The sequence below is a fragment of the Psammomys obesus genome, unplaced genomic scaffold (assembly GCF_907164565.1).
Source record: "Psammomys obesus unplaced genomic scaffold, mPsaObe1.curated_primary_1811, whole genome shotgun sequence".
Taxonomy (NCBI): domain Eukaryota; kingdom Metazoa; phylum Chordata; class Mammalia; order Rodentia; family Muridae; genus Psammomys; species Psammomys obesus.
In genome coordinates, this window is record NW_026587382.1 from 526717 (window position 1) to 548302 (window position 21586).

Genomic DNA, 21586 nt, shown 5'->3' on the forward strand with positions numbered 1-21586 from the left:
CAATGATATGAAAAATGGAGAGGCTTTGGCTAATGTTCTCTCCCTTTAAACAGTTACTTTTTTTCCCCCTGGAAGCTAGAAAGACTACCTGGCAGACTGCACTGAGCCCGTAAAGGCTTGTTTTCAAACTATGCCATTCCCGTTCTCTTTCAGCATCATCATGACCTTGTTCCAAGAGTGTGGTTGTGTCTCCATACCCTAAGGCTTGAAGACCAACCTCTGCTGGGAGCTAAAATAATGCTTAGCTCCTTAGACTATGACAGCTCTTTTCTGGTGGATTGTTTGTTTGGTTTTTGGTATCTTGTTTTGTGCAGGCCAAGTTTAGTGGTAAGGTGAGCTGCCAGCTTAATGAGGCTTTTTATCTACATTCATGAACTCTTTCCTTTCACTTTCCCTCTTTCTGGGAACATGGCACAGTTCCCAGAAAGCCACTTTCTGCTCAGAGGTTTAGCTTTTTACTCAGCCTGGGGATGCTGTTGTTGTTGGGATTTGTTGTTGTTTGTTTGTTTGTTTTTAACCTGGCTCTGTTATCCTGTACCTAATTTTGGAAATCCCCTGGAGATAGAAATCCCAGCATAACAAAATGCTCATGCATCACTGCTTAAGGATCTCAGGTTCATGTCCTGACTGTACTGGTCACGCCCTGAAGCCTTCAAACATACATCCTGCATAAAATTGTATGTAACTCTTATGTATAACTGTTACCTCCTGCATATTAGCCAATTTCTTTCTTCGCACAATAAGAGAGGTTAATTTGACACATTTATCCCATCTTGGCTGGAGTAGGAAGCCCTAATACTTCCTAGCACTAGGGTTTTGAACGGTTTCACTGAACTGTTTATCTGCCTTAGTTATGAAATCAAATTTCTGTCCTTTTAAATTTTTGCATTAGGCAAAACCTATCACTGAGCAGAACCAAATTCTGAGCATCTGGAATCCAAAGCCATGATCAAAGCAGGTTATTTATAAATCTGGAGCCATGTATTAGGGATGCTTTCTTAGCCTGTTTGTAGAGAAGCCACGCAAATCCTGTTTCGGCTCCACCACTCACCATCATTGGGTTCAGCCCTGAAGGCCCTAGGAAGTGATAGTTATATCGACTAAGCGGAGTGGTGTCTGTGAGATCTGGTGCCGCTGTCACAGGTTCTTTCTGGCTTTGGAGTTAAAGGCCTGGGGGTGGGGAGAATTAAAAAAAAAAAAAAAAAAAAAAAAGAAGAAGAAGACAACCTGAGGCCACGCATCCAGCATGGTCTTTGGCAGAACAGCAGTGGTTTAAGCAATAAGATGGGAAGCCTGACTGTGTGAAGCACAGAGCTCCTGTAAGGACGTGGCACAGGTGGCAGCTGTTATCTGCCACCGTGCTGGGTTCTACACAGGGGCCAGGGATCGGAGCGCAAGTTTTCATCCTTATGCATGAGCCATCTCCTAAGCTTCCAGTATCTTATATTTTGTAAACACACACACACACACACACACACACACACACACACAGAGAGAGAGAGAGAGAGAGAGAGAGAGAGAGGAGATTCAGTTGACATTTTTCCATACTTGGATCATAAAGCTTTACACTTGCATGAATTCCTGTAATTTGGATTGCTTTTATATGCTCAGGATGTCAAGACTTCTCTTTTTTTTGTGTTATTTCAGTATTTTGTCCTCACTGTCCCTGCTGCCAGGGGTCACACTAACATAGTTGCCCTGGCCTCACTCCTTTCTAAGCCCACCTGGGAATGCTGAATAGGCAACCATGGAAACAGGAGCATGAAGCAACCATGCCTCCACCATGTCAAGGCTGTAATCATTTCTGGCAAACTGAGGCAGTACCAATGGTGAGTGACCCAAATGGCTCTGGAAAGAAAATTACTGGTAACTGCCAGTCCCATTTGCCCTTTGTTCTTTCTCAAATTTACCTTAGGACCCTGTATTAGATTATATGTGGAGATGATCAGGACAAGAATGTTGTTACCACATTTTCTTACTTTATTTAATAATGATGAGTTGTTTTTGTTTGTTTTGCTTAAAATTACTACCTCTCTTATGTCTCTTATGCTGACAAACTTTTTTCGTCTCCTAGGAGTTGAACCCAGGATCCCATGGATGTTAGGCAGGAGCTCTAGCCTTGAACTACACTCCCATTTTGACAAGATTTTTTTTCTATAAGTTTTGGGTCCATCTTAAATCACCTTTATGAAAACATCCAGTTCTTATTTTATGTGTTAGCTTCCTAAAGTTAACTAACATGTGGTTTTCTTATCAGTCTTACTAGATACTTTTGTGTAAAAGGCTTGTGTCATTTATGAGACAATGAATGAAACAGGGCAAAAGAAACACATTGCAGAAAAGCAGGAGGTAAAGAATGGACCAGATCAGGACCATAGACATAAAATGACTCAGTGTGTTAAAGCACATTGCAAGAGAAAGCCAGGGAAAGGCTCACCAAAGTCAGAAGAGGAGTGTTTGGGGAATGGGATAATGTGCTGGTGGGTTGCAGATAGTTAACGAGCATGAAGAAAAAGGAGATACAGACTAGAGGTTTTCACTTCAAATTCCCTGGTTGAGGAGGTGAGATTAAACAACCCAGATAAGATGGATTGGAAAGGCCAAGAAGAAAGATATAGATTAAGACCCTTGAAAGAAAGAACAATGAGGTACCTGATAGCTTCATTTTCTGGAGGCAGCTGCAACCATGCTGGGGAGGACCAGTTAGAGATAAAGATGAGTAATGAAGAATCAGAGGCTGTGGTGGATGCCTGAGAGAGCTCTGTCTCCAATGGCATCCAAATTTGCATCTCTGGCAGCTGGTGGCTGATAGAGCTGAGATTAAAAACCCAGAACACAGAGGGAGGGTGGGTTGGGATGACTTCATCTTTGCTCATGTGGAGCCATCATGGCCACTGCCTAAAATCTTTTCCATCCACAGCGCACAGCTACAAAGACAAATGCTGCTGTATATGTGGGTGTGGCAGAAGCTTTCAGTAATGTTGAAAATTAGCTTGTATCTTCTGTTCTTCGGGGAGAGATGTGGAATTTGAGAAATGGGCTGCTGGAAAGTCCACTTAGGGATGATTTAGTTGACCTATGACTTATGCTGGGGACAGAACCTGGGGCCTTGCACACACCGCACAAGTACTTGTCGATGATTTATACCCTAGTCCCATTTCATTTTGTTTAGAGACAGGCTGGCTAGATGACAGCACTCACTTGGGCTGATGGTGGATGATGGACCGTTTGTTATGAATTCTTAGAAAATGACCATCAGAAAATCCCCACTGAAAGAAAAAATGCAGATGTTCAGGACAGCACCCCCCACCCCCACCCAATAACCAAAAAAAAAAAAAGGAGATTCTAGGAGATAAAGCAGAGGATAAAACGCTGGAGTAGTATTCTGGGGAGTCAGTAAAAAGGAACAGTTTAAAATATAAAAGAATGAAAGGAGAGTCAAATAGCTAGAAAATATCTAGAGGTGTGAGAACAGGAGGAACTAATACTAACACTCATAACATTTTATGTATCTATCTATCTATCTATCTATCTTTCTATCCATCCCTCCCTCTCTCCATCCATCCATCCATCCATCCATCCATCCATCCATCCAGTTAATGTTTATTCTCCCTCTGTCTCTCTTCCACCGTCGTGTCACAGCTTGTATGTAAAGGTCAGAGGACAACTTGAGGATGACAGACTCTATCATGGGGGTCCCGGGATCGAACCCTCGGGTCATAAGGATTCAGCAGCAAATGCCTTTACCCGCTGGGTCATCTTGACAGCCAGGGACTTCTTTAAGCGTAGAAACTGGGGAAGGTGACATTGGAGTGCATGGAACGGAAAGGCAGTGGTGAGGTCTGGAAATGGTAAGGCTGCCAGGCTGAGGTCACAGGCGCAGAGATGCTAGAGGATGCAGGGCAGCTGCGTGCTAGCAGAGGGACCGAAAGCGTCTGGGCGGAGCAGTCGGCAGGCAGCCTCGCGGGAGGGAGGCGGAACCTGGCCGCATCTCCGCCACGGCCGCAGCATCTGTGGCCGACGCTCTTCCACGCCGCCGGGAGGATGCGCCTGGGCAGCTGGTGAAACCGAAGGAAACCAAGCAGAGATCATAGCTAGGGCGCAGTGCCCAGGCCTGGGACCCATGAAGCGCATGGACAGCGGGTACATTTGCCACTACGCACCGCCGCCGCCACCGCCGCCGCCGTGCTGGGCTCATCACGCACCTCGCCAGTCTCCGAGGCAGCCCCCGAGCCGGGAACGAGGACCCCCGGAGAGGGCCAGGAGCTGGGCGGTGGCGGCAGAGGAGGAGGAGGCAGCCTCAGCGGCACCCTGGATGAGGTGAGGCAGTCGGGCTCCTGCCGCTGGAGCCCAGGAGGCTGCGGTGCAGGGGTGCCGGCGTGCTGGGGTGCCGGGGTGCTGGGGTACAGGAGTGCTGATGCGATGTGCGCTGGACGGGGTCCCAGCAGGAGCCCACACTCGCAGAAGAGCTTGTCGCCCCGTGACAGTTGCTGGGGAAGGTTTGGCAGGCACGCAGGAGAGGGAGGCCGCGGGAGCAAATAGGATTTACAGGACAGGGCTGAGCAGAGCAGGGAGAAAGGTGTGGCGGTGACCGAGAAAGCGTGGGAATTCGGGTCGCTGTGCTAAGGTCTTTGCTGGATCTGTTCTGGCGCAGGTGAGCCAAAGGCAACCAACGCCTGCTGGGCTGAGCCAAAGGAAGGGTGACTCAGATCCATGCTCCTATGGAAACCTTAGGGGCATTCACAGAGATCTCCTGTTTTCCTTTTCTTGGTCTCTTCATTCTTGGGTGCTTATTTTTTTTTTTTTGCCTAAGCTGGTGACACCAGGGTGATTGCTCATGGCGTTCTTCCTCTGCAGCGCCATAGTCCGGCGCGAGCAGGCCTGGTGGCTAGACGCTCTGAGCCAGCTCAACCCAGACCCTTCCTTGGCTCTGGCATAGAACGCACCCGGCAGATTAGGCCCCGTGTTCTTCATGTAGCAACAGCAAGATGAAAATCTGTCATGTTAATGTTTCCGGGAGAAGGCACAGATTGTATGGCTGCCATTTTTTAAGTAAGCCACAGAATTTTTAGCTCCCCCCTACCCGCCGTGGGAAGCCAGTACTTATCACTCAAACCAAAAGGCAATGATGGTTTCGTGTCTTTTCTTTTCCTTTAACTAATTGGACCTTTGCAGGCCTCAGTTCTCTATGTATGGAATCGGGATTTGGGTTAAAAGGGTTTTATCTTAGAGCAGAAGGATTGCTCGGCTGCATTTCGTGTTCCGGAGTCTGCTGGTTCTGTGAACTAGAAACAGCAGTCTATTCAGAGACACTCAATTGCTTGTATTCGTCACACCACCCCTGTTTATGCTAGAAAGTGTGGTCAAACAGCCAGTTACACAGTAGTTAAAGGGATCATGTTTCTATTAAGAAATGCATAATAAATTATTGGAAGTTAAAGGATGAAGCAAGAAACATCTCTCTCTCTCTCTCTCTTTATCTACTGAAACTTTAGCCCAAATGTAATTATGTTTTAAAAACGTGAGTGAACTTTGACCAAAAATAAGTCTGTATATTCACATACACACGTTTCTAAAACCCCAAAGCTTCCTACTTCTCTCTATATAACAGCTGAACTTTTTACCTGAAGAGAAATAAACCCCCGTCCTAAAGGGCTGATCTCCATCACTGTCATTGTCAATAAAAACTCTGTAGAGCTAACATATGATTTTCTGAATTATGGCAGTAAGATATTGTAGTAGGGTCTTCTTATGTAGCCCAGGCTGGCCTCAAATTCATGAGGCCATTCCTCCTGCCTCAGCCTCCCCAGTTGCCTCAACTCATATTATAGGCTTGCAGCATTACAGGCTGCTATTCGTATATATGTAATGAGCTTAAAGTCAGCCTGGGTCACAAAGCAACTTTACATCTAAAAAACAAAAACCCAAATTTCATAAATAAATAAGAGCTAATTAGCCCATCATTGTACATACTAACTAAAAAGTAAGTAAGTGTAACTTAACATAAAAATCAATAAAAAGCTGAAATAAAGCCTGGCAATGGTGATGCCTGCCTCTAACCCCAGCACTCAGGAAGCAGAGGCAGGTGAATCTCTGCGAGTTCAAGGCCAGCCTGGTCCATTTGACGAGTTCCAGGATAACTAGGTCTGTTACACAGAAAGACTGTCTCAAAAAGAAGAAGAAGGTATAGGAGGAGGAGGCAAAGAAAAAAGAAAAAGAAAAGCTAAAATAAAATACAAACATTCTAGACGCTAGTAGCATACTTTCTATACCAGCTGTAAGAGCTTTAACGGGGATTCGAGTGTCAGAGGTGTGTGTGAGTGATGCCTTGAGTATGATTTTCCTAATCCTCTGCTTACAAACGCCAGAAAGTGGCTACTATTCATGTTTAACTTGTGCTGTGCATTGAGCAGTGGTGGTGATGGCTGAAACTTAAGTTGATGCAAACTAACTCCAGACTCTCAGCTCTAAACTATGGTTGTAAAACATTATAGAATGGGGCAAACGCTAGACAGGAGAGATGGACGGAGGAAGAAAATGAAGCTTCTCTTCCTGGAAAGCTGCTGACTGTGCCCGATGAGGCTGAGCAGTGTGTCACTGCTTAGACAGTGTCTCCAAATCCTGCCTTCAACGTCACTGCTTCTCAGGCTGATGAATACATATTACTACTGCCCAAATCTTTGGTAGCAAATTATTAATTTATAATAAGGATTTTTTTATATATATGTAGGGACCTGTTTCTCTTTCATTAGTTCAGGGAAGTCCCGTGGCATACTTGTTCCATTCGTTTGTAACATTTGAAGTAAGAGCAGGAGCAGCTAGTCGGTGGATTTTAATTTTTTAGGAAAAAAATTGAGAACTCCAAAAGATATGAAGGGAACAAACACATTCTTTCTTACTCGAACCATAAATGTCCCCTGACTATCAATCCCCTGTTGTGTATGCCTCTTTTCCTCTCTACAATAAGCAAACATTTTCAACCAGGTTACAGCCTATTTTGTTGGGGAATCTTTGAGTCTCTCCTGTGTCTACCCATTTCTTCTCTGAATTGGTCGGTGTTGACTGTAAAGGCCTGCTCCATCATGACAAGGTTCTTAGTGTGCACTTCGTTCTGTATTACCCAAGACTGGATACTTTATAGAGAACAGAGATTGACTTCCTTGAGCTTGGGAGGCCAGGAAGTCCAAAATCAAGGAATCATTGGCAGGGCATCTTCTTGCTGTAATTATTCTGGGGACACAGGACACTTGGTTGGACGAATTCAGGTAAAGAGCCAAGTGCCCACCAGAAACAGTATTAACCAGCTATCAGAACCATTGGACCCTGCTGGCAAATCATTACTTGGAGCCATCTGTATACTTATTTATTTATAATTTGTAATGGTTGGGGATATCAAAAGTGATTCTAATGGTGGAGTTTATCAAAACCCTTTAACATCCTCTTAAACCCTCACTAATCTGTGTAAATTCTTGAGGCCGTTGTCCTAGTGTTACAGCACCTGGAAATCACCAGTTCATATGTTTTTGTTCAAGTTTTTAGAAAGTTCTGTCAGAGGTTATGGAGAATTGATCCAGACAGCATGTTAGTCACTTTTGTGTCACTGAGAAGAAATACTTGACAGGAAAAAAAAAAAAAACAAAAAACAAAAAAACATGTGGGAGAAAAAGAAATTATTCAGAGGGTTGCAGTCCCTGGTGGTAGGCAGTCACAGCAGTGTGGCCCAGTCTGTGACAGCGTAGGAGAGATTTACATGGAAGCAGAGAGTGGCTTGGACCAGGGGTTGGGAGTGATCTTCAAAAGGCCACCTACCTAGTGTCCTACTTCCATTACCAGGCCCTGCCTTCTAAGACTAATGGCCTATGGCCTCCAGACAGTACTGTCAGCAGAGAAACAAGAGCTCAGACCATGAGCCTGGGGCAGGGGCATTTCAGAACAAAACCACCACAGACTTTGTTATTTCATGCTTTTGAAATCAGAAGTGCCTGTCTATCCATCCTGTAAATTAGTAGTTTTCAGTCTCTCCCGTGTGTTAGGAACATCGGTGAGGAGATGGGGGGAGGCTTAGAGTTGACGTAAGTACTCCATTCCTGGCCAGTGCAACCAGACTCTCTTAGATTCTAATTCTTTTTGTTTTGTTTTGTTTTGTTTTTTTCAAAACAGGGTTTCTCTGTGTAGCCTTGGCTATCCTGGATTTGCTTTGTAGCCCTCAAACTCACAGAGATCCATCTGCCTCTTCTGCCTCCACAAGTGCTAGGATTATAAGCGTTTGCCACTTCCCAACATGCCCTGCGACCGCTTTAATTCTTAGTCAGGGTTTCTATCGCTGTGACAAAACACTAAAAGTAACTCGGGGAGAGAAGAGTTTATTAGTCTTCTATATCATAGCTCATTGTAAATGACAGTCAGGACAGGAACCTGGAGGCAGGCGCGGGTGCAGAGGTCATGAGGAGTGCTGCTTATTGGCTTGCTTCTCAAGGCTTGCTCAGCCTGTTTTGTTATAGAACCCCAACACACCAGTCCAGGGCAGCCCTGCCCACAATGGGCTGGGCCCTCCCACATTAATCATTAATTAAGAAAATGTCTTACAGGCTTACCTCAACCCAATCTTATGGAGGTATTTTTCTCAGTGGAGGTTCCCTCCTTTCAGACGACTCTAGCTTGTGTCAAGATGACATAAAATTAGGCAGCGCAAATGGTGAGGCCCCTTTTCAATATCAGAATGCCTGCGCAGAAGGCTGCACATAGTGACCAAACGGGGATGGTGCTCATGGTGGGAGGTCAGTACACAGACACAGGGAAGGTCTGTCCAGGTGACACCCCAATCCTTTCAAATCACTTGTTCTCTGAGTCTTATTTGCCAAAGTGGTTTCCTAAGTCACAGGTTCTGAACAGACTCCTGTAGCGACTGTATAGTTATCTGGAGCAAGCAGCACAGCCAGTCCCCACCATTAGCTCATTTATAATTCATATTATCAATGATGGTTTAGGTTTTTAAAGAGTTATTTTATGTGTCTGAGTGGTATTTTCCCTGCATATTTGTGTGTGTTTGTGTGTGCGCGCCCCATGCGTGCCTGTGCCCAAGGAGGTCAAAAGATGCCATAGGATCCCCTAGCGCTGGAGTTACAGTTGGTGTGAGGCATGATGTAGATGCTGAGAACTAAACTTGGGTCCCCTGGAAGAGTAGCAAGCCCTCTTAACCACTGAGCCATCTCTTCAATCACTATCAACAACGTTTTCAGTACATGCTACATGCCAGGTTCTATGCTATGCATTTTATGAGCATTCAGGTCTCACTATGACCTGCAAGAATGATATTAATTAGTATCCCCAATTGCATTTTAAAAATTAAGCAGTTTTACAAGGTCACACAGCTATAAGGTAGCAGAATCCATGCCTAACGTGCTGGCTCGAAATGTCAATGTCATGCACAGTAGAGTAATTCTTTTCCTTTGTCTATTTTTAAAATTCTTCCTTTGCAATGCCAGTAAGTCTATGTTTCCTTAAAAAAATAAATCAAAACAGAACTATGAGTCAATAAAAACAACTATAAAACCCTTTGTTAAAACTTAGACACAAATGACCTGCTCCTCAAGTCAGCATACCTTTGAATAACTCACTTGCTTTAAAGTAATAAACTGCATTGCAAAGTCTGACCTTGTGAGGACTTGTTTTCTGATTCATACAGTAAAACCCATGAAGGTCATCACAGAGAAATGAATGACCTCTTAAAAAAAAAAACAAAACTGAAGTGGGCCTGGGCATGACTGAGAATATATCAGGGAGCATCAGGCTATTCCATATTCAGGTTAATGAAAAGGAACGAAGTGCAAATTTCAAAGGAGAATCTGGGACACTGTTCAGACAACAAAGACGTAACAGGAGCGAGGCCCACTGCTCAGAGTAACAGGCACATCCATTCCGAATTTTGCTCACTGTGTGTCCTCAGCCACCCCACATCTGCTTCCCAACGCTAGCTGGCAGAAAGTGAACCAACGGGAGGAATGTTGACATGGGGATGCCACAAACACCATGGTCACAGCAGCTTAGAAAATAAAATTCGATTGGACGTACGATTCCAGAGGGTTAGAGTTTATGATGTTGGGAAGAAGGCATGGCAGCAGATGGGTCAAGCAGCACCCAAGGGCTCACGTCTCGAGCAGGACACATGGGAATGGGATGAGCCTTCTAAAATCTCGAAGCCTACCCCCAGTGACATACCTTCTCCAATAAGGCCACACTTCCTAATCCCTTCCAAACAGTCTCATCACTTGGGAACCAAGTATCAAACATATGAACCTAGGCGGGGGCCATTGCCATTCAAACCATCACAGCACCTGCATTGTCTCCATTCTAGTTCATGCTATAACACTTTTGACTATATTAATCTACCGTGAAATTTGGCAACTAAAACACATAACTCTATTGGGATTTCAACAAGAAAGGTTTTCATAAACTTCATGTATTTTCTAATTTAGAGGGTTCTTGGTAAACGATTAAAAACACATTCTGGAGAAACAGGCATAAGAGGCACAGACTATAGCATGATCTTGAATGACCATTATTCTATTCATTCTTCATCACCATTGTGGCAGTGTGAATGAGATTGTGTCCCCTGGGTTCTGGCATTTGATGCTTGGGTCTCAGTTACTGGTGCTGTTTGGGGAGGTCTAGGAGATGTGGGCTTGTTGGAGAAAGTATGTCATTAAGGGCAAAGTTTTACTTTCTCTGCATCCTGTTTGCAGTTCAAAATGTAAGGTCTCTGCTTCCTGCTCCAGCTGCTGTGCCTCTGCTTTGCCTCATGGTCTCTCATACTCCCCACCCCACTGAAACCAAAAGCCCAAATAAACTCTTCTCTGGGTTGCCTTGACCGTGGTGTTTAAGTGCAGCAACAGAAAAGTAACGACTTCAGCCATACTTCAAGGTGTTACTGTGCATCCTGAAATAACTGCTCTGACTTCTTTGTTCCTCTTTACTGGCAGAGAATAGCTTCTTCATGGGTGGGAGTAGCCTCTGCCTCTGCAGCATGACCTTGGACTGACACAAAGGTTGATGTTTTATTAGTTATAGTAGTTTGCTGTTGCTATATAGCAAACCAGTGCAAAGCTTAATAGTTAAAAACTACATTTTGTGTCTCATAGTCTCTAAGGGAGTGGTTCTCAACCCCCCTTTGGGGGGGTCAAAGACCCTTTCACAGGAGTCGCATATCATATATTTACATTACAATTCATAACAGCAGCAAAATTATAGCTATGAAGTAGCAATGAAAATAATTTTATGGTTGGGCAGGTCACCACGACAAGAGGGACTGTATTAAAGGATCGCAGCATCAGGAAGGTTGAGAACCGCCGCTCTAATGACAAGGAATCTGAACATCTTAGCTGGGGACAGTGAAGGGGTTAGGCATGTGGCTACAGTTGCCTGGGGCTGCAGTCCTCTCCAAACTGGACAGGGATTGACAGATTCCCACCCTGGGCGTGCAAACATCACCTTTGGAGTGGTTACAGGCTCAGTCCCTTCTGCTCTGACGGATTGAGTTTCTGGGCTCAGCATACATATGCTTGTGTGGCAGCTTGTCTTCCTGAGCAGAATTGTCTCAGAGAAAGAAAATCAGCGTGTTCAAGGTGGGAGCCCCAGATTAAAAACAAAACAAATACCAAAACAAACAAGCAAAAACCTTAATCCTGAAGGTGGCATTCCGTCCTGTCCACTTTACTCTGCTTTGTAGCAGTAATTCATTGCTCCATCTCAGACACCAAGCACAAGTTTGATCAGTTGCAATCATCCAGGGCCATCTTAGAGGTGCAGTTCTCTAGTCTACATCTGTTGCCCGAGGTCCTGAAAATCAGAGGAGCAGAAGGATTCCTTCCTTCCTTTGGAATGAAGCTAGGACAGCTCTAGCTCAAAACACAAGTAAGGCATAGAGCCAGAGCTGGGCTACAGACTGCACTGCACTGGGTGGGTCTCCTTTAAGACTTTTACCTGTAGCCTCAGGTTAGGCCAGGCACATGCTGTTAACCCCAGCACAGAAGAGGCAGAAGCAAGAGGCTCTCTATGAGCTCAAAGCCAGCCAGGTCCACATAGTGAGCTCCAGGAATGTCAGGGTTACACATTAAGACCCGGCCTCAAAACAAAAGAAACACAAAACTTCAATAAAAAACAAATAAATAAGAAAAAAAATCCTCAAAGCAAAATGGAACCCTAGCAGCTTCTGGCGGTCGTTGTTCAGTACTGCCTCCGCTCAAAACCCCAAAGTTCCAATGGCTTTTGTGCGTCTCACCTGCTTCCTGTCTCAGCTGATCTCAGGACATCTCCTCCCTTGTAATTGTCCCTCCTCCTCCTCAGGACATACCCTATTGTCCCAGGGAGGCTCCCCACTTCGTCTCACAGACAGGACTGGCAGGTATGTTAGAAGGGAGGCTCGATCCTTCAAAATCCAACTGAGCTGAAGACCTTGACCCTGGTATCATCTGAATGAGCTCTGAGCTGTATGCACTCCAGTAAAAGCAAACTGAGAGCTGGATCAGCTGCAGGGCTGGCCAGGCACATGGCCAGATAAGCTGTGCTTTGGAGCTCTAAGTCCAGCGTTCTACTGAGAGGACAGATGAGAAATGGCACAAGGACCAGACATAGTGGCGCATGCCTACAGTCCAGAACTCAGGGGTGGCACAGGGGATTGTCACAAAGTCAAGGCTAATTAATTGATCTCCATAGCCAGCTCCAGGGCATCCAGGACTACAAAGTGAAATCCTGTCTCAAATCAAACAGACAGACAACCTCATAGAGGAAAAGGAGTCAAACACAAGACCAGAGAAATGCTGACCCTGTGAACTAGACATTAATAAGGATGTAGCAAGGCAGGCCCACGATGGCCCACCACTAGGAAATGAGAAGAATGCTTATAGTGTGGCAGGCAGAAAAACAAACGAACAAGCAAACAAAAAGACAACAGTAAGTAAGGTGTGAAACCGTAGAAAATAAATCCATGAGGTTACAGAAGCAAGATAGATTATACCAGCAGGGGGCGCGTGTGGGTGGCTTTTATTGCCACAGCATCCGAGTTTCAGTACCTTAAATGAGCAGCTGTTACCTTGAATGAGAGGCTCCAGAGTGGAAGTGTCCTAGGCACCTAGAAGTCACTACAGCCAGCACAAAGCATGCAGGAGTCAAGGCGCAACAGATTTGTTTTTGAGATGAACAGACAAATGCTTGAAGTTCAATGCTGTGTGTGTGTGTGTGTGTGTGTGTGTGTGTGTGTGTGTGTGTGTGTGTGTGTGTTGGCATACCTGTCATCCTAGCACTTGGGGAGGTGGGGGCAGAAGGATCAGAAGTTTGAGTGTATGAGACCCTGTCTGGAAACAGAACGCAACAAAACAAGCCCAAAGTAGCAATAACAAAATAATAAAGTAGCAAAAACAAAGTAGCAATAACAAAGTAGCCTTTGAAGTAACTTGATCTTCTTTTCTCTCCGATCACCTCCCACCTCTACTTCCTTCCCCGTCCCATTGTCTCCCCCGTGCCATAGATACTACAGCAAATGAAAACGAGGTCAGACTAGCTGACCTTGTCTCACAGCTGCTTTTAAAATTATCATGGCATATATGTTGAGGTCAGGGTCTATGACAGAGTCTAGGTGTGGGCTCGCTTTTCTTTGGGTTTTGTTTTTTGTCTCTTTCTACAAAGAAACTAAAACTAAAAGCCAGGAAGTAAGTGTCACCAGAAAGCTTGGTGCATCCCAGTGTAGCCACCACGTGATACATGGCAAACTACTAGGGTTTCTTTTTCAGTGTTCTCACTATCCTCAACAAAAGAATTTAAGAATGGAGTCAAACAGAAGATTAAGGATGATTTGCTAGCATTTAAAAGGAAAACCTTCACTCCGGTGGGCAGGTGGATTTCTGTAAGATCGAGGCCAGCCTGGTCTACAAGCAAGCTCACAGCTAGAGCTACACAGAGAAACCCTGTCTCAGAAAAAAAAGAAAAAAAAAAAACTTTAGGGTTGATGAGATGTCAAGTCTTGCCGCTGCCTGGAAGGGAGGAGGAGAATGAAGAAGAGAAGGAAAGAGTCGTGCTGCTTGATGTAAGAGGTCACTGCTGGGCAGCAGGCAGCCACTTGGCTAGGAAAAGGAGTAAAGAAACCCATGGTGGTAGTCAGGGAGTTCAAAATCATTCTTAGGCTCTGTCCAGCACCTGAAGAAAAAAAAAAAAAAAGAAGTAGAAGTAGTTACACCTCTGTAAGTTGGGCCTCAGAAAGGTGGGCCTACCAAGAGTCATTTCTCTGTATCTTTATGTGCGTTCCAGGAATCCAACTCAAGTCGCCAGGCTTGAGTGCAAGTGCCAAGGTCCACTGATCTACCTTCCTGCCAGGCACAGTTGCACTTAGCTTGTGGAATCTTAAATGGGCCACTGTGGTCTGGTAGTTGACAGTACACAGGCTGAGAGCAGGGGCTAACAAGGTCTGTTGAGCCCGGCACAAGAGATTGCCACTAGGGCCACGGCTGGGAGGGAGGAAGCACGGTGCTTCCTCCCAGGGTTTACTTCATCATGGAAGGGCCTGTGTGGAGGCCCCAGAGTGCACATGTGTGTACTGGTGCCAGAAGTCCGTCTTGGGCGTCATTCCTCAGGAGTCCTCCACTTTGTTTTTGAGACGGAATCTCAGTGTGTGCTGGGGATTGCACTCAGGTCCTTATAGGTGCACAGCAGGATACACCAACTGAACCCTCTTCCCAGCCAGCATGAAAAATTTATCATCCATTTCCTTTTCTAAAATGATGCATTCAAATGTCATTTATTGGATTTTGCTTTATCAAACTGATATGAGAATGGGATTAATTCATATCCAGGATAGATGACTGTTAGAGGTTTGTTCCTCTTTTGTCTAGAATTGCCAGAAGCTTGCTCCAGAGCTCGCTAGCATTGGAGCTAACACGAAAATGGTGGAAATTGCTTGTAGAAAGTGAGACTTTTCTCATTAGAACTTACTTGATCGTGTAAAGCTTCCTGGGGCTGCTGCTTGATGTTTTTGAACCCCCGCCAGCCGAAAGAAGAGAGGAAAACCCAGCTGTTTTAAACTGCCAAGAAATTGGCTTCCAGTGGTTCTAAGTGGAGAATGGGGTTTGTCTTTGTTGGCGGAGGCTTGCCTTTGTCTTGGGAGCGACTATTTGATGAGCCCTCCTGATTATGCAGATGGGAGACAAGTACCAGTTAGGGGTAGTTAGTTGTCAGGAACTTGGCTTCAGGGACTTCAGATGAGAAAAGTTCTCTGTTTAAGGAGGACAAAAGCTAGCCTGACAGGAAGGGGTGCAATCAGATATTTAATAATTTTAATTAGTCTTAAGAAGAACCAAAATCTTTAGTATGAAGAATCCGCATCATCCTTTCAAATGATTCATCTGGATGACAGCAATCATTGTGTGTATGTGTGTGGGTACAGGAAAAACTATGGAGAACAATTAATGAGTAATTGATCAAGCAGAAGATTTAGAAAACTTCATTGTGCTGTTTTGCAACTCATCTCAAAAGCAGAGAAATAATTATGAATGGAAATATTTTTGAAAACCAAAAACAGGGTATACGTGTATGTTTCCTTCCTTCTTTCTTTGTTCTTTCTTTCTTTCTTTCTTTCTTTCTCTCTGTCTTTCTTTCTTTCCTTCCTTCCTGCCCTCTTTCCTTCCTTCCTTCTTTCTTTCTTTCTTTCTTTCTTTCTTTCTTTCTTTCTTTCTTTCTTTCTTTCATCTATCTACCTGTCTTTGGAGGTACATCCACAGGCAAGGACCATGGGTAGACATGGTTATGTTTTTCTTAATGAATGTTTTCATAATTCAAAAACCCAGTCTCAGGTTTAAACCAGGGTTTGGCGTTCTACTTACTTATCCTCCTTATGGGTCACAAGCCAGCCTGGAGCTGTTGACATGCTGGTCTTAAGCCAGCATGCCCCATCCTAGAAAACGATTCAGGTTTTAGTGATGGCGGACTGTGAAGAATGCTTGGAAGCTTCATAGGCATTTATGAGTATTTTTCTTTGTTTTTTTTTTGTTTGTTTGTTTGTTTTTTGTTTTTTTTTCAGAAGTGTACTTATTGAGCATAATATCAGTCTGCACAAATTTTAAGGCTTATTATCTATGCTCAAAGCAAGGAGAATTCACACAAAGAATTCACACAAGTCTTTTCTCACTGTTCCAAAGCCCCTCTGAGAAATTTCCATACCACAATTGCATGATTCCCCTCCCCCAACATCAGATGCATATAAACAGTGGGGGTTGAAAGGATGGGGGAGTTATGTGAGTAAATTACCACCAGCTGTCTGAAGGCTTGTTGGTAATTTCCTTCTTTGAGGTTTTTGTTACAGCTGACAGACAAGACTAGCCAACGAAGGGGGTGGTGCTGAATACTCGTGTGTGTGTGTGTGTGTGTGTGTGTGTGTGTGTGTGTGTGTGTAGAGACAGAGAGAGAGAGAGAGAGAGAGAGAGAGAGAGACAGAGGGAAAAGGAAGTTAGGGAACCTAATTACTCAATTTCAGAGCTTCAGTCTTACAATAAAGCAGGAAGCTGGTAAATGGAAATTAGGGGTCACTGGCCTAGGCCTAAGGAGCTGTTTGTGGCTGAACTGAAATTAACTCACAACTGCTACTTTAGAGTCCAGGAATCCTGTGTGGTATGAAAACGTTAATTGAAAACATGGCCATGATTTATTGAATTTTTAACCCACACTAGGCAATGAATTAAATACTCATCACAGATGATCTTTGTTTGGTCTTGCAGTGGTTTTCAACTACTTATTGTCATTAACCTCATTTTACGGAATATCAAGACTGTTTAAGTAGGTTGATCAAAGCTGCAGGGCTGGACTGTGGAGCCACTAATCCCAGCTGCTGTGTGACCTTGGCTGTGCTGTCCACCCTTCCTGGGGCTGTGGGACCCTGTGTAGCCAGGAGAGAATGGGGACACTTTTCTTTCTACTGAAAAGAAACTTTGTCCAACCCTACTTTTTTTTTTTTTAATTAAAAAAAATTTTTTTAGTTGATGATTGTGACAATTTCTGGGATAAAATGTGCTATTTTGATATATGTAGACACTGTGGAGCAATTAAAACAAGCTAGCAAATTTTGAATGAAAGCTATGAATTTTCAATTCGAAATTTGTAATAAAGTGTTGTGTTTTGTTTTTGTTGTTGTTTTTTTTTTTAATTACTTTTATCGTTGGTGCCTACACAGGGCCTAGCTTCCTTTTAAAAGTTTTTAAAGGTCAAATTTCATTAAGGGCTCCCCTCCTGTTCTTTGTGCATTGTAGTGTAGCCCTTCGTGCGCTCAGGTCAGTTGTATGATTTAAGGGATGTGTGTGTGGCTTTGCACATCAGCTTTCCATCACACACCCTCTCTGCTTTGGTTGGACTTGTGCTGAATTGAGTGGGCTTAGATAGCTGGATTTGTTCTTGAACTGTATCAGCTTGTACGAATAACTCAGTCCCATCAGTAAGAGCTCAGTATTAGCTACCTCGGAACTGCCACTACTTCTTTCAAGACAAAAGTCCCTTTCAAAGGCCCCTCCCTTTTTAATCCCCAAGGATGTTTTTCACTTTCTTCACTGTTCCTGGCCTTGAGCGCCCTCGCTCTGAGAAACAGCTGCCACTTCACCTGCTCTGCAGCCCTCAGAGTACATACCCTCTACCCAGGCCCACTTCAGCTCCTGAAGGCCAGCCCTTTCCAGTCCTGCAGAGCCAACCATTTCCCTCCATGTTACTTGGGTCACCAGATATGTCCATCCAGGACACAGTTCCCCCCATTAGATCCTCCCTGGGGCTAATATCATATGTCACATCCTTGCACTGATGAACTCCACTAGAAGAGCTTTTTACCTCTTGAAAGTTCATGTATGCTTGTTCCTCTGTATGTAGGTTTCACATTCACAGATCCAACTAGCTTTATCAGAACGGTTAGGGCTAAACCTCGATGTGTATGAATCAAACAGACTTCTATCCTGTCAGCATTTCTTTCCTAAAATTGTTTATCTATTTAATGTATATGGGATGTTTTCCTGTGTATGCCTGTGGTCTTATGTGCCTGGTCCCATGGAAGCCAAAAGAGGGTGCCAGATATGCTGGTATTGGAGTTCCAGAACATTGTGGGCTGCTATGTGGGTGCTGGGACGCAATCTTGGTTCTCTGCAAGAGCAGCCATCCCCCCAGCCCCGTTAGGAGACATTCTAGATCCAAACTATAGCATCGATGATCTATATACATACAGTGTAAATAGTTGGTCTACTGTATTGTTTATGGGTTAACAAGGAAAGCCTGTTTTCATTCTTGTGCTGTCTTAATCCCTTTCAGTCGATGCTGATACCATTCCCTGAAGACTGAAAGAGTGCCTTATAAATTAATTTACAATAATCTCCACCAGACAAAAGCTACACCCCGACTTCTTTTCAAAAATGCTTTTCCCTCAGTCGGTCTGCCTGTTGGGGGGAAAATGGACTCATCACGTTTTTAGAAGCTTCTTTACACAGTGGAGAGGCACACCCTTAAGATTCTCCCAGGCTGCTTGCTTAAATGGAAGACCATTGGAGGCCTTCCCCAAGGCTCTCACAATCATTTTAGATTTGATTTTTAAAATATTTATTTATTTATTATTAGTTTTTTTTGTCTTGAAGCCACTTCTTATTTTGAAAGATTAAACTGTCTGGAAAGATGATAAACAATTTGGTTTTCGAAATCTAACATGTCTGGCTCTAAACTATTCAAAAATGGAATGGCTCAAGCTGGGCATAGTAGCATATGCTTATACACAGGGAGTTTCAAGCCTTCAAGGGAGACCCATCTTAAAAAACAAAACAAGAAACAAAAAGTTGAGTGGCTCTTTTTAAAATACTAATCTTTCTTTTGTCCATGTTTTATCATAATATTGCTTTTAATAGCCTGTTAGTGCGAAGTTGGAGAAGACACCTGCTAGCATTTTTGAAACTCTTACCTGAACATCTATCTTAGAAGAAAATCTGATACAATGTTAGACACAGATGTTTTTATTGTTACACTTAAACCACAGCGTCACCCACTTCAAGATTAGTCCCCTTCACACAAAGTCAAGCTGGAGGGAAGAGAGAGGGGGATTAAAAAAGACCTGAAAGAAAGGAGAGGCTTGGAAATCATGGGACAGGCTTACAATCACTTGAATCAGCTGACCAATTAAGAGCTAAGCTTTGTACTTAGAAAAAAAAAAAAAAACAATGTGCCTGGTTGAATTGACCAACATCGTCAATTCAGTTTACCTCTGTTCCAACACACACAGAGAACTAGGAGCAGATTCATGATAAGGACGTGTGCAATCCTGAGAGAAGGGTCTCATCCCAAAATGGGAGTGGCAAACAGTACCAGGCCATGCTACCAGGCCAGGCTATGCTACAGAAACAAGTCCCCAAACCTCAGTAACTTAAATTTTTATTTTTTTTAAAGTCATCTAAAACATTTTAGATTTATTTATCTTGCTGTTTTATGCACGGGACTGTTTGCTCTCATGTGTCAGTGTAGCACATGCGCGCCTAGGGGTCAGAAAAGGGCGCTGGCTCCCCCGGGACTAGAGTCACTGACTGTTGTGCACTGCCATGCGGGTGCTGGGAACTGAACTTGGATCCGCTGAAGAGGAGCAAGTGTTCTTAACCCCAGCGTCAACTCCAGCCCCGCAGGAACTTAATTTCTGCAACGTGTTTTCACCTTATTTCCATTTAAGTCGGCAGCATGTCTCAGATCATCATGGCCCCTGGGAGACCCCGGTTGCTGAAAACCTTGGCTCAGCACACACTGCTCTTTTAGTATCTACACAGCAGTGGAAGGCAGCTAAGGCTAATTATATTCTAACTCTTACTATCAACATTCTGCTTAGAAACGGTGAGTACCTCTCACTGTAAAGGCAACGCATTTACTAAGTGCTGCAATTAATTTTAAATGGGGGTGAGGAGTGGTGTAAAGCTAGCAAGTGTCTCTGAGGGAAAAAAATCAACAAGAACCGTGGGAACACTACATAGGGACCGGCAGGACACATAGTCACTTTTAGTCATTTTCAGATACGGTAGAAAGAGCAGTGCGCTGGTTCCGAGCAAAGACTGAAGGGCCTTGTGAGTGTCCCTCTTGCTGCATGTTGCCAGGAGACAGATGCTCCTCAGACAGATGCTGTTCTTCTGTACGGGTCCAGAAATAAGAGGTCTTCGGACCAGGCCATTTACCCTTCAACAACAGGTGCCTGAGTATGAAGGGCAGGTCTGCTCACATCAGGGCCCTGAGCATCGGTGCTAAGCTGCACTGGTCCAGCAGAGAGCGACCCACCTCAGAGGGATTTCACTCAGGCTGGATAATACTTCCCAAGTAAGCCTATGACATAGGAGCTTATTAATTAGTATTATAACAAATGTAAAGGAAAATGAGAGGACATTAGCTTATACACTAAGTAGTAAAAGATACCAAAAATAGTTTATAACTACTCTTTCTCTATTACATACTGAAAATTAATGCTAAATCTTACTGCTATTGAAGCACATGTAGAATGACAAAATTAGGATCATTTCACCAGCAATAGTATTATGATTTAGTTATTTCAAAAGAATAATTTCTCACCTGGGCATGGTGGCACACACATATAGTCCCGGCACTCTGGGAGGCAGAGGCAGGCAGATCTCTGTGAGTCTGAGGTCAGTCTGGTCTACAGCAAGTCCAGGACAGCCAGGGCTACACAAAGAAACCCTCTCTTGAAAAACCAAAAAGAAAAAAAAAATTCTTAGTCTGTTCCTGTTGCTATAACAAAACACCTTACACTGTGTTACTTATAAATGAGAGAAATGTGTTTCTCACAGTCTGGAGACTGGTTAAGTCTAAGATAAAGCTGAGGCGGATTCACCGTGTGGTGAAGGCTTGTTCTTTGATGTCAAGATGGCTCCTTGCTGCTACGCCATCCCTACATCCTGACATGGAGATAAAGACAGAAGGATGAACGTGACAGGACATTTTCTTCAGCCTTTTATGAGAACACCAGTCCCATTCTTGAGAGTATAACACTCATGGCTTAATTAGTCCCTAAAGACCTTATTTCTTAGGCCTCTCTTTACATTCAAATATAAGGATTTTAGAGGAATCCATATGTTCAAACCATAGCATAATTAAAGAATGAAAGAATAGAGGCAGAAAAAAAATGCTCACTAAAGTATTACTTGACACTAATATTAGAACTGGCACAACTATGCAACAAAATAATATTATTAAGTAGGCTACCATTCTATTGAAACATATTAAAACATTGTATAATCATTGAAGGATAAATATGAGCACTCTCTGAAAATATGAACAAATGCACAGTAAGTGGAAAGGGGATAATAAATACGTAGGTCTAAGCTGTAATTAATGTTCCTGGAGAAACACAAGCATTTGTGCAAGATTAGTGCTATTTAGACAGTATTTTTCTTTTGAAATTTAGGAAGAAATTATTTTTAAACCATATATATGAAAGTTTCATATATATGGTTTCAAATAAGTTTCCATTCTCACAAATACACTTGGGTTATGTATTAAAAAGCCCACTTATAAAAAGACAGTGAAGAGATTCCATAAGCTT

The 21586-nt window shown here is 43.7% G+C and overlaps 1 protein-coding gene across 5 annotated transcripts in view; it reads left to right on the top strand.

Moving 5' to 3' along the window:
• The first annotated feature begins 4095 nt into the window (after positions 1-4095).
• LOC129673853 (myomegalin-like) overlaps positions 4096-21586 on the top strand; it is a 186673-nt gene continuing 169182 nt past the window's right edge. For 4 of the 5 annotated variants that reach the window (XM_055603690.1, XM_055603691.1, XM_055603696.1 and 1 more), the window contains exon 1: positions 4097-4320. In XM_055603690.1, coding sequence (XP_055459665.1) covers positions 4124-4320 — 197 coding nt within the window. In that variant the 5' untranslated portion in view covers positions 4097-4123. Of the gene's footprint in view, positions 4321-21586 lie in introns of all 5 variants that reach the window. The other variant, XM_055603703.1, reaches the window with a different exon arrangement.